The sequence below is a fragment of the Lagenorhynchus albirostris genome, chromosome 15 (assembly GCF_949774975.1).
Source record: "Lagenorhynchus albirostris chromosome 15, mLagAlb1.1, whole genome shotgun sequence".
NCBI lineage: Eukaryota > Metazoa > Chordata > Mammalia > Artiodactyla > Delphinidae > Lagenorhynchus > Lagenorhynchus albirostris.
In genome coordinates, this window is record NC_083109.1 from 51,718,338 (window position 1) to 51,730,613 (window position 12,276).

At 51.2% G+C, this 12,276-nt stretch overlaps 1 protein-coding gene across 5 annotated transcripts; it reads left to right on the top strand.

Annotated features, from left to right (window-relative positions):
• Positions 1 to 3,251: 3,251 nt before the first annotated feature.
• Positions 3,252 to 10,894, top strand: FLYWCH2 (FLYWCH family member 2). Of its 5 annotated transcripts, XM_060124281.1 has the most exons (5): positions 3,252 to 3,463; positions 4,485 to 4,554; positions 8,116 to 8,217; positions 8,964 to 9,395; positions 10,327 to 10,894. In XM_060124281.1, the coding sequence occupies exons 4-5, from the start codon at positions 9,065 to 9,067 to the stop codon at positions 10,557 to 10,559; spliced, it is 564 nt and encodes a 187-aa protein (XP_059980264.1). In that variant the 5' UTR covers positions 3,252 to 3,463; positions 4,485 to 4,554; positions 8,116 to 8,217; positions 8,964 to 9,064; the 3' UTR covers positions 10,560 to 10,894. The 5 variants fall into 5 exon arrangements, with proteins under 5 accessions (XP_059980264.1, XP_059980266.1, XP_059980263.1 ...); XM_060124283.1 differs by lacking the exon at positions 4,485 to 4,554; XM_060124280.1 differs by lacking the exons at positions 4,485 to 4,554; positions 8,116 to 8,217.
• Positions 10,895 to 12,276: the final 1,382 nt, after the last annotated feature.

The window sequence follows — 12,276 nt, forward strand, 5'->3', positions numbered from 1 at the left end:
CCAAGTGTAAATAATAAAATATTTCCATCACATGTGGAACACTAGGGTTAATCTGAGTTCAATAAAAATGTTTCTTAAATCAGTAAGAAAAAGATGAACAAGCTAATAGAAAAATGAAAGTGCAGCTGTTCTCAAGGTGTGTTCTGGTGGCCCCTGGGGGTTCCCAAAGACTTTTCAGAAGGTCCATGATTATTTTCATAGTAATACTGAGACAATGTTTGCCTTTTTCACTGTGATGACTTTGCACTGATGATGCAGAAGCAATGGTGACTCTTAGTGTGAATCAAGGCAGTGACACCAAACTGACAGAATTTATTGCCAATGATAAAATTCTAAGTCTTCTGGCAAAAAGTACAATTTTGGAAAACTTGTATGCCACCTTTAGCTTCACAGCTTCCCAATATTGCCAGACTTTTGTGTTGAGATTGGTGGCAGTATTAATGAATGTTATACATTTTATTTATACTGTATAATGAGATGTGTCAACATTTGCAAGATCTGTATAAGTCAATGAACAAATATTTTTGAAAAGACCAACACATGATTTATGAAATCACATGAGGGTAAAAGAGTCTTTCAAAGTGCATGACAGATCAATGGATTTTCATGTAATAGAACACAAAAAGCTCACTGATATCATCTCAGATTCCATGTTGCAACTAACCTTCAAAAAACTACCATGTTTTGAGTGTTGGTGTAGTATCAAAGAAGAATATCTACAATTATCTGAAAAGGATATTAAAATATTCCTTCCTTTTCCAGTTTTTTATGTGTGAGGCTAAATTTTCTTCACGTACTTCAACCAAAGCAGCGTATCCCAATAGAGTGAAGGCAGACACAGATATGCAAACCCAGCTGTCTTTTCTCAAACGTGATATTAAATAGATTTTTTTCTTCTTTTTTTGGCCATACCACACGGGATCTTAGTTCCGCGACCAGGGATTGAACCCGGGTCCCCTGCGATGGAAGTGAGGAGTCTTAACCACTGGACAACCAGGGAAGTCCCCAAACAGATTTTTTTTTTTAATGTAGAACATTGCCACTCTTCTCACTCATTTTTGGTTTGAAGATACAGTTATGCAGTGAATTTATTATTGCTATTTTAAATTCTCATGTTAAATTTCTGATATTGTAAATATTGATAGATGTAACCTACATAACCAAAAGCTCTTCAAGCTGCTCAATAATTTAAAGAGTATAATCACTCTTTAAAGGGGTCCTGAGACCAAAAAGCCTGAGAACCGCTGGACTACGGAATATAAATGTTGGAACCCACGACCCATAGGATAATACTCTGTGAATTCTCACAATGACTCCATGAGGTGAGTGATGTTATTATACCCATTTATCAGATGAGAAAACTGAGAGACAGGGGAAGCAGTTGCTTGTCACACAGCAAGCTAACGCCAGAGCTGGGATTTGAACACAGGCATCTGACTCCAAGCTTGTGCACTTCCTTGGGGACAATCTGGCAACATGTTTAAAAAGTTCTTATGGACTTCCCTGGTGACACAGTGGTTAAGAATCCGCCTGCCAATGAGGGGGACAAGGGTTTGATCCCTGGTTCGGGAAGATCCCATATGCTGCAACTAAGCCCGTGTGCCACAACTGGTGTGCTTGTGCTCTAGAGCTTGTGAGCCACAACTACTGAGCCCTCGTGCCACAACTACTGAAGCCCACGTGCCTAGAGCCCATGTTCTGCAAAAGGAGAAGCCACCGCAATGAGAAGCCCGCGCACCACAACCAAGAGTAGCCCCCGCTCGCAACAACTAGAGAAAGCCCGCGCGCAGCAACGAAGAACCAATGCAGACAAAAATGAATAAATAAAAATAAATAATTTTTTTAAAAACTTATCAAAAATAAAATAAAAAGCTCTTAAGACATTTGCCTTCTTTTACTATTTTTTGAAATTTCAAGAAAGGGGATAATCAGATGTCAGGAATTTAGATACAAAGATATTTATAACGTAATAAAATTAGAAACAACCAGTAGTCAGTGGATTATTAATAGATAATGGCAAATAAATTCATGAAGGCCTTTGAATGACTCTGAAGAATACCCAGGAAATGACCTGGCCCCTGGAGAAAGGATTGGAGTTCGGTGGAAGCCGTGGCTGCTGAACCGAGGGTGGTGATCAGGGATCTGCAGAGCCAGGGCGGCGGTGGCGGGGTGAGGCGGGGGAGGAGGGAGCTAGGAGCCTTTGTAGAGGCAGTTGCAGGTTCTGCTGATATTTGGACTTGAGGAGGAGGATACAGGAGAACGCGGGAGAACTGGAGGACACGGCGGATGCAGAAGATGCGGAGAACGTGGGAAATGCCTGAAGTCCAGGTCAGGCAGGCCTCATGGCACCTGGACCTGCACCTGCTGGGAGCCCAGGAGCAGCTTTAGAGCAAGAGAAAGAAAGGAGGAGAAGAAGAGGGGTGTCCGGGGAGTGACGTTTTCTAGAGAGCAGCAGCGTCTTCATTCTGCCAACGTTAGGACGCGCAGCTAAAAGAGTGGGGGCTCTAGCGGGGCGAAGGGGGACGGGGGGAGGGCTGCGGAAGGTCGCAGTGAGCGGAGGGCCCGGGGCGCCGTGCAGGAGGGGTGGCGGGTGAGAGGCAGGGCGGGTGTCAGCTCGGAGGATGCTGGGCCACTCTGATCGCCACCCGCCAAGTGTCCAGGAAAGCAGCCCCCAGGCTCCGCAGCTCCCCGTGCGGGAGCAATCCCGGTCTCCACCGCCCAGGGTAGTCAGAGAATCAGTGTGCAGTGACTGTGTGCTGTGAGTGCGGGCTGGACCGATGGGCGAAGGCCGGGATGATGGACGAGGTCTGCACCTGTGGCGGGGGAGGGTCGGGGAGCACCAATAACGAGGGAGGGGCCAATGGCGAGGGCTGGACCGAGGGTCGGGGAGGGACCAATGGCAAAAATGCTGCGCCCTCAGGGATGCTGGGCGGAGCGGAATCAGTAGCTTTGATGAGCATACTGAAAGTTCTTCCCTCTGCTCGCTCAGAAGAACGACGGAGACGATCGAGGCCTTTAAACAAATGCTGTGACTTCCTCTACGTGGAGCCGAGGTCAAACACTGGGGGAGGCCGTGTGGTCTCAGTTAAACCCACTCCCTCTTGTCCTGGGAGAGCCCCGCCCAAAACTCGAAGTCTGGCCACTGGAAGGCTGAACCCCGCCCCCCGGGGGCCACCGCCCAATAACGGCATGGTCCTGCCCCCTCGCGAGCCCTGGCTCCGCCCCCGCGCGGGATTGGTCAGGCCGCCAGTTCTGACCCGCGAGGGGAAGACCCGGAGAAATCGAGTTAGCCCAAGGAATGGGCCCCCCACAAGCCCTCTGCGCATGCTCGCTCCGTGACCCCAGCTTGAGGTGACTGCCCGAACCCAGACCGGGGCCCCAGGCACGGAGGCTGAGGGACCTGCCGCGGCTCGGTCTCCGGAGAGGGAGGGCCCCGCTGCCGTCGCCGCCCGGCCGGTGCCCGGTGAGGACGGGCCCCAGCGGATTGGGGAGGGTCTCGGGTCCCTGCCGGGCTCCTCTGGGGATCCCCAAGGGCTGCTGATGCTGGGGGGTGCCCCCCAGCTCTGCATCCCGGCGCTCAGGCCGCCTCCTTGTCCTTCACCAGCGATTCAGCTCTTCTCCTCGCTCGTCCTTCCCCAACCCACCCTACCCCAGGACTGAGCTCTCACACCCCAAGTCAGGGAGCCCCACATTGGTCTGCCTTTCCTTGACCGTGTCCGCCCCGCCCAGTACTGCCCCCGCGCTGCACCCATCCCCAGTCCCGTCCCATCCTTGTGGCTCTAGAGATGCTCGCAGGGATGGCAGTTGGAGGTCTGAGATGTTGGGGCGGGGGAGGCACTCCGGAGGCTTAGGAGGTGGCGGTAATGATGCGAGAGGAGAGAGGCGGGGAGCAGGGGCCATTTGGGCGCAGCATAGACAGGTCTTAGGACAAATTGCAGTGGGTAAGGAGGAGTAAAAGTAACTAAGATTCCAAGCCATGGTGATTAGGGTAAGGAGGTGCCATTAACATGAAATTCCCATTTTGGGGAAGCTGTTCCCTGCACACTATAGAGTAGCAGTTCTTGACCCATTCTGGGTCTTACTGCTGCTTTGAAAATCTCCCTGTAAGGATGTGTACCTGCATATCTAAGTGGGTCCATCATCCCACCAGCAGCCCTCCAAGAACCACATGAGACAGCGATTATAGAAGGGGCATCTGTCAGTATCACTGGTAACTTGAAGACTTCACCCTTGCCTGCCTGCCTGCCTGCCTGCTCTTGAGAGCCCCTGCGAAGTTCACCACTACTCCCATTACATAGGTGAAACCAGCCCAGAGAGTGTAAGGGGTTGGCCTCTTAGCTGAGAATGCAGGTGTTGGTGGACATTGATGGTATTTCTTTCCCATACATATGAAGGTAATGGTAATTCTGTTAATCCATCATCAGTTTCCAGGCAATGATCCTGGCTTTCTTTTTTTTTTGGCCACGCCATTTGTGGGATTTTAGTTCCCCAATCAGGGATCGAACCTGCGCCCTCGGCAGTGAGAGCAGGGAGTTCTAACCACTGGACCGCCAGGTAATTCCCATGATCCTGGCTTTCAGAACCTCACCATCAAGGGATTGGACCTTGTATTAGTTACCTACTGCTGCCATAACAAATTACCACAAATTTAGTGGATTAAAACAACACAGCTTTGTAAAAGTCATGCAGTGCTGGAGGTCAGAGGTCTGACACGGGCCTCACTGGGTTAAAATCAAGGTGTGGGCAGGGCTGTAACCCTTCCAGGGGACTCTAGGAGAGACAGTCTGTTTCTTTGTCTTTTCTAGAGGCCTCCAGCATTCCTTGGCTCATATCCCCCTCCCTCCACCTTCAATGCCAGCAACATTGAATCTCTCCTCTCGCTGACCCTGCCTGCATCATCACACCACTCTTTCTGACTCTTCTACCTGTGTTTCCTGCTTTTTAGGATTGTTGTGATTGTGATGGAACCACCTGGACAATCCAAGATAATCTCCTAGTTTAGTAACCTTCATGCCATCTGCAAACTTAATTCCCCCTTTGCCATGTAAGGTAACATATTTACAGGTTCCAGGGATCAGGACCTAGACAGCTTTAGCGATGGGCAGCGGGGAGGCATTATTCTGCCTCCCAAGGTGTCTAAGAGGCTCCTGCCAGTTCTTAACATTGTGTGGTTTGGGGTTTACACTGAGCCATCTTACAATATCATGACAGGTGGCTAGGATAAATGGGTGACTGGAGACCCATAGCAATATCAAACCATCCGACTGGGGATGCAGGTGGAGGGTGTAAAGTGAGTGAAGTAAGGTAAACTATTAAGCCTTTTGATCTTTTTAATTCATTTCTGCTTCACTTCTAAAAATTCTGTTAATTCAATGAACTTTTATTGAGTAAAAATTTAATTTTCAAAATAGATAAATAGCTTAAATAAATAAATAAATAGCTTAAAATAGCTGCCTGTCAACTCTTCCATTCACATCTCAAAAATAAATTGCTAGAAGGTTAAGGATGAATCCAGAAAAGAGACTGATCCAGCCTGAGGAACTGTCCACCCCTGTACATGGAGTGGTGGAAAAACAGTTCAGCTATGAACTAGAAATTAGAAACTTCTTAAACAGAGGGCCCATGGCATCATCCATTTTTCACAAAGTATCAAATCAAATAGGGTAATGGTAAAAAAAAAAAAAATGTAGATTCTCAGGTCCCTCTCCAGACCCACTGAGAAAGAAGTCTGGGGGTGGAGGAGTCCAGAACTGTGCATTTTTAACAAGAATTCTGGGTGATTCTTAGGTATCATGAAGTGGGGAAACCACTGATTATAGACTTAATTTCTCTTTTCTCAATACGTAAGTTTTATTGAGATAATTTACATACCATGCAATTCACTCACTCACAATGTACAATTCAATGGCTTTTAGTAAATTCACCAAGTTGTGCAGCCATCACCACAATCAGTTTTAGAACTTTTTCATCACCCCAGAAACCCCATACATACTAGTATTCACTCCTCACTCTTCTGGTCCCCATCCCTCCCACCCCCAGCCCTAGACAATCACAAATCTACTTTCTGTCTCTATGGATTTTTCTACTCTATAGATTTTCTATAGACTCCAGGTCATTTTATAGAAATGGAGTGTATAATATGTGATCTTTCATGACTGGCTTCTTTCACTTAGCTAATCTTTCCAAGGTTCACCCATGTCGTGGCATGAATTTTTTAAATTATCAAATAATATTCCATTGTGTGGATACATCACATTTATTCATTTATCTGTTGATAGATATTTGGGCTGTTTCACTTTCTGGCATATGAATAATGCTGCTGCAAATATTCATGTACAAGTTTTTATGTAGACATCAGTTTCCATTTCTCTTGGGGATACACTTAGGAGTGGAATTGCTGGATCATATGGTAATTCTATGTTTAACCTTTTGAGAAATCATCAGACTGTTTTCCAAAGTGGCTGCACTATTTACATCCCCACCAGCAGGGTATGAGGGTTCCATTTTCTCCTCATCCTCACCAACACTTGTTATTGTCTGGTTTTTTTGTTTTGTTTTATTAGATCCATTCTAGTAGTGTGAAATAGTATCTCATTATAGTTTGATCTGCATTTCCCTCATGACTAATGATGTTGAACATCTTGTGCTTACTGGCCACTTGTATATTTTCTTTGGAGAAAGTCCTATTCAGATCCTTTGCCCATTTTAAAAATTGAGTTATTTGTCTTTTTATTACTGAGTTATGTGTTCTTTATAAATTCTAGATACAAGTCCCTTATCGGATGTATGATCTGCAAAAATGTTCTCCCATCCTATGGGCTGCCTTTTAATTCTCTTGATGGTGTCCTTTGACTCACAAAAGTTTTAAATTTTGATGAAGTCAAATTTTTGTGTTTCTTTTTTGGTTACCTGTACTTTTAGTGTCGTACTGAAGAAAGCTTTGCCTAATCCAAGGTCAGGAAGATTTACTCGTTCCTTATTTTTTTTAAGAGTTTTATCACTAGCTCTCATAATTAAGTCTATGGTCATTTAGAGTTAATTATTTTTATGATGTGAGAAAGGGGTCCAACCTCCTGGAGTTTCATTCCTGGACCACAGAGGTGTGGGCTGCTGGCCAGTGTTGTACACCAGGCCAGTCAGGGTATGGGGGCAGGGTCCTGTGGGTGGGGCTTCCCATCATAACCCTTTCCTGCCCAGAGTGGTTCTCTGGGTTGGGGGGGGGGTAGGCAGTGTCTTTTCTGCTGGGCCCCATGTCCCCCCAGGTCCCAGGTACCACCATGTTGCCTGCCCTGTGAGGCAGGATGGGCAGAGCTGGGAAGGACCACATGGGAGGAGTAGGGGTTAGCTTATCCAGGGGCTGGACCAGGGACAGGAGGGATAATGAGACATCAATCCCAGGGGTGCCTGTGGTCAGGTGACTTGCTACCAGGAAGCATTTACCTGAGGCTACACCCCCTGGAGGTGGGGGTCCTCCTCTGTCGCAGTTGGGAGGTCTCTGCTTTCGTGTCTAGTTGTCTGGTCTCTGCTTTCATGTCTAGTTGACTGAGAAGGGGAGCTTGCAGGGGGCAAGGCACCCCAACCATGCACTGGCCTTGCACCTCAGGCTCCTCTCATGGATGAAGGGGTCTTTGAAGACTTTTGGGTGCGGGGCATGGACACCTCAAGCCATGTGCATTGGAGGCGCCCAGAGAAACACAACTAAAAGCCAGGTTGGAGAAACAGGTCTAGGGGGCCAAGTAAGAGTGTACGGGCCTTGGTGCTGCCTGAGTCCTGGACAGGGAGGATGAGATGTCTGCCAAGGCGGCAATCTTGTTTCTGGGCCAAACTGGAAACTGAGAAAGACCCCGCCATCTGCCCACCACCCAATCACCCCCAACAGACAAAACAGCTAGCCCACACTGATGCCCCAGAGCCCCGGTCTCCAGGCCAGCGCTGCCCCTGTCATCCATTTTTTTCTTTTCTTTTTTTTTTTTTTTTTTGGCCATGCCATGTGGCTTGTGGGATCTTAGTTCCCTGACCAGACATTGAACCCGGGCCCCCGGCAGTGAAAGTGCAGAGTCCTAATCATTGGACCACCAGGGAATTCCCTGTCATCCATCCTTTCTGCTTCTCCAGACCAGAAGCCAGGGAGCCCTCAGTGACCACAGATTCTCCGGACACCTCCACAGCCCTGTACCCACTCAGCTGAGGCAGAGCCAGCACCAGCTCAGACACAAGGTCACTGCCCTCGTGGGGTCCTAGTGTCCCCTAGCACTGGGTGCCCTGGGGCCTCTGGCCTGGGATGGGGGCTGGATCTAGTTGTAAATCTGGAGAGCTCTGCCTGCCAGGGCCCAGCCCATGTTCCTGGTGACACAGTGTCAGGGTGAAGGGCACCGGGCATTCTGGGAGTATCAGTGACCTGAGCTCCTGTCCCCAAAGTACTTTTCCCTGAAGACTGGTGCTCAGGAAGATGGTGTCCATTATCCTGGACAAGGTACCCCAGGTGCTGTACGGGCGGGCTCTGGACCCACCTTGACTGGACTCCCAGCTCTGCCTTCATGGCTGCATGCCTCAGTGTCCTCATCTGTAACCTGGGTCAATGAGAAAGATCAACTTTCATAACATGGGGCTGAAGGTTAAGTGGAAAAACCTGTGGAAGCACTTCACCCCGTGCTCAGCACCTGTGGGCCTGGATTCCTAGTAACTTAGCTGTCACCTGACCACTACTTGGTCACCCCAGTAGCCCCTTGAGAGCCCTGTTTTGGGCACATTTTGTAGATGGGAAAGTGAGGTTTGGCTGGGAGAGGTGACGGACCCAAGGCTACCAAGAGAGCAGAAGCACCAGCCCAGGGTTCTCTGGCTCCATTCAGGTCCTTTCCTGGGGGCACCGAGGCAGCCCCATCTGCCCCAACCTCCAGCCCAGATTCTTCCTGAACCCAGGTCCAAGGGCACCTCCACTGATGGGATTTTGCCTCCTGCCTTAGGACGGAGCCCTTGAACTGCTGGGTTCCTTCCAGGGAGGTGGAGGAGAAATCCATCTGCTGGGGCCTGAGCGTGGCCTGGGGGCCAGGCCATCGGTCCCAGAATGCCCCTGCCCGAGCCCAGTGAGCAGGAGGGCGAGAGCGTGAAGGCCGGCCAGGAGCCCTCCCCTGAGTCCCCTGAGCCGGGCACAGATGTCGTCCCCGCAGCCCCCAGGAAGCCCAGAAAGTTCTCCAAACTGGTGCTGCTGACAGCCTCCAAGGACAGTGCCAAAGTGGCGGGGGCCAAGCGCAAAGGAGTGCACTGCATCATGTCCCTGGGGGTGCCCGGCCCCGCCACCCTTGCCAAAGCCCTCCTCAAGATCCATCCCGAGGCTCAGCGGGCCATCGAGGCCGCCCCCCAGGAGCCTGAGCAAAAACGCAGCAAGCTGGACACAGGTGAGGCCCCAGCCCAGCGAGCAGGGCGGGAGCAAGACCTTCCTGGGGCCGAAGTCCCCTGTCACCTGGGCAGCCAGGGGGACAGCAGGCTCGGCTGGCTCAGGGGAGTATGTGTGTGCTGTGAACATTTCTGCGTGCATCTGTCTACATTATCTCAGTGTGAATCTCTGCGTGTCTATAGGCCTCCGTGTGTGCGTGTGTGTGTGTGTGTGTGCGCGCGCGCGTGTGTTTCTCTAAGGTTCTGTCTCCCTATGTGTGTATTTGCCTAGGAGAGTAAGTTTGTGTGGGTTCTTATATGTCTGTGTTCCTGGGCCTATTTCTCTCCGTGTCTACTCTTATGTGTTTTTCATGAGATAGGGGCATCCCCAGCCACAAGCCTAGAGTTCTCAGGGGACCTGAGGGACCCCCTCAGGCTCCATCGCCTGCTGGAGTCAGGGACCCCAGAGCCTGGAGGCCCCTCTGCAGTGGGCCTGGCTCACCCTTGAGCCCTTCCACCAGCCTGTTCTGCTCCAAGTGCCTCCTCATGTCCACCTGCCTCTGCCCAGTGCAGAGAGGGTTCTGTCCTCAGTACCTGTGTGGAAGCAGGGCTCAAAAGGGCCAAGTCACCACCCTGAGGCCACCAGCTAGCTCACTGCAAAGGATGGGGGGGCCCCCTCTGGCTCAGAGCCCATTCTTCCAGCTGAGCTGGATGGGACAGGCCATTTCTACCCCAACTGAGACCTCTGCTCACTTCTCAGATCAGGCAGGCTCTGGGGCCATATGGACCCCACCCCATATGGCACCTTTGTGAGAATCAGGACAAAGTCACCCTTCCTCAGATGGAGAGATGAAGAGCGTAACAAGGGCTGCAGCTTGGCCCCATGGGCTCCCCTGGGCAGATGCTCATGGGCAGTCAACACCTCTCAACCTGCCTCTCTGTCTTTACCTCCAGACCTGTCCACGGCCCTCCCCACCTCCTGCCCCGTCCTGGGCCAGGCAGCGGGGAGGGAGCAGCAGCTTCCTGATGCTCAGCCCAGATTTGGCCCAAAGTTTCCTGGAAACAGCCTCTGTGTCCCTGGGCCAGTGGCCTTTGGGACCATGTCTCTGGAGTCAGCAATCCCTGCCCCTGCTCTGGCAGCTGGGACCCCCAGGTTTGCCCCCCACCCCTTCCCCCTTTTCCTTTGACAACAGCCTGACCCATCCCCTTCTCTTCCAGACGGAAAAGAAGATGGAAGGTTGGCAGGACAGCCTGCCCCCAGTCCCTTGGTGGATGGGGAGGAGTCCACCATGGGCCCCATCGTGTCCAGGGAGGACCCGTAGCCCTGACAACTGAGGGTGCATCCTGGCTGGGTCAGTGAACTTGGCTGCAACTTCTACACGTTCCACTGGGCTTCTGCCTGCGGCCCAGCCGCTGACTGATTTTCACTTTCAACGTTGTAATCTTTTTCTGATCAAGCATAATTTACTTTTGTAAGCAGAAAAAAAAATTAAAAAGAGAATAAAAGAAGCTGTACACTAGATCCCATCACGGGTAGGTTTTTAAAATTCCATGATTCTGGGTCCTTTGAGGTCCCAGCTCCAATCCCCACCCCCCTGCTCCTGAGCCTCCCCAACCCCCACCAGCCCTTACCTGGCCCTGCTCCAGGGCTTCCTGGCCTGGGCCATCTCTCAGGCCCAGGAGGGCTCTCCAGCAGCCTCCATCCCCCAGGGCCTCCTCAGCCTGGAAAACCCGACCACTGACTCAGAGACTAGGTGGAGTCTCTGAGGTTTCCACTTTCTGCTGCCTTTGGTGTCCAGCCCTGAACCCCTGGGAAGCCAATCCTGCCCCTCCCTGGCTCTCCTTCCAGGGCTAGTTCCCAGGAGGCCTCAGCCTGCTTCTTCCTGCTGGACCCTCATAAAGGCCACCTCCTCCAGGGAGCCACACAGGACTGACAGCCCCTGTGCACAAGGGCCCTGATGTCCACGGCAGCCCAAGGTTCTGCTGAGGAGGTGAGCCTGCGGTGTGAGGGGGCACGCCTGACAGAAGTGTGTTGTGCCCCTGCCATGTTCCTTCTGGGTGGTTTGGGGGCTGAGGGAGATTCCTGGGAGCCTGAGCCCCTCCTCAGGTCCCCTGGGTGCTGCCCTGCTGGAGGGAAAGATGAAGAAACACTGTTCCCCTCCTTCAACCATAAGTCGGGGTCCCCTGAGAAAAGGCATCGGCCTCAAGTTGCTTCAGCCCACCTGTTCCTCATCATTTGAAAACTGCCTTTGGGCAAAAGGAAATGGATTACTTTTTAAAAGTAGAGTTTAGAGGACTTATGTTTTCAAACATTTTCCAAATTTAATCAGTATCTGTTGACTCCCTCTTGGGAAAAGTGAGTTACACAGCACATCCGCAGCGCCCAACTCTCCATTTTGCTGTTATTTTTACAGCATAGTTGTCTGTAACAATTATATTCTGTAACCATAACTTGAAAAGTTGTTTTGTCTGAATTCTATATTTAAATAGATTCCCATCCCCCACAAGATTTCTCCTTTCCTGAGGCTCTGAGTCATCCTGGAGGGCTGGTTCTGTCAGTTGAGGAGACTGCCTGAGGGCTTGCTCTGGTTTAACATTTGATGGTGGAGGAGGCATGGAGTAGAGGAGGTGGGGAGAGGGACTGGCCAGCCTCGACCCCTGCCACTCATCCTGGACTCCAGGCAGTCCTGGCCTGGGCAGGGTCACTGCGGGCATCCACTCCCCTGCATTTTGCTGTGGCACCATCGACCCCTTCTGCAGCTGCCATGGGAGCCTGGGGCGGGGGTGGCACTTGGGTCCCCAGTGAGGGGGCCTGGTTGACTAGGTGGCCCCTGGAGGCTGGGTGGGGGCACAGGAAGGGTGCACCTCCCTCCGGGGGCTCAAGCGGCCTGTGGTGCCTGTCAT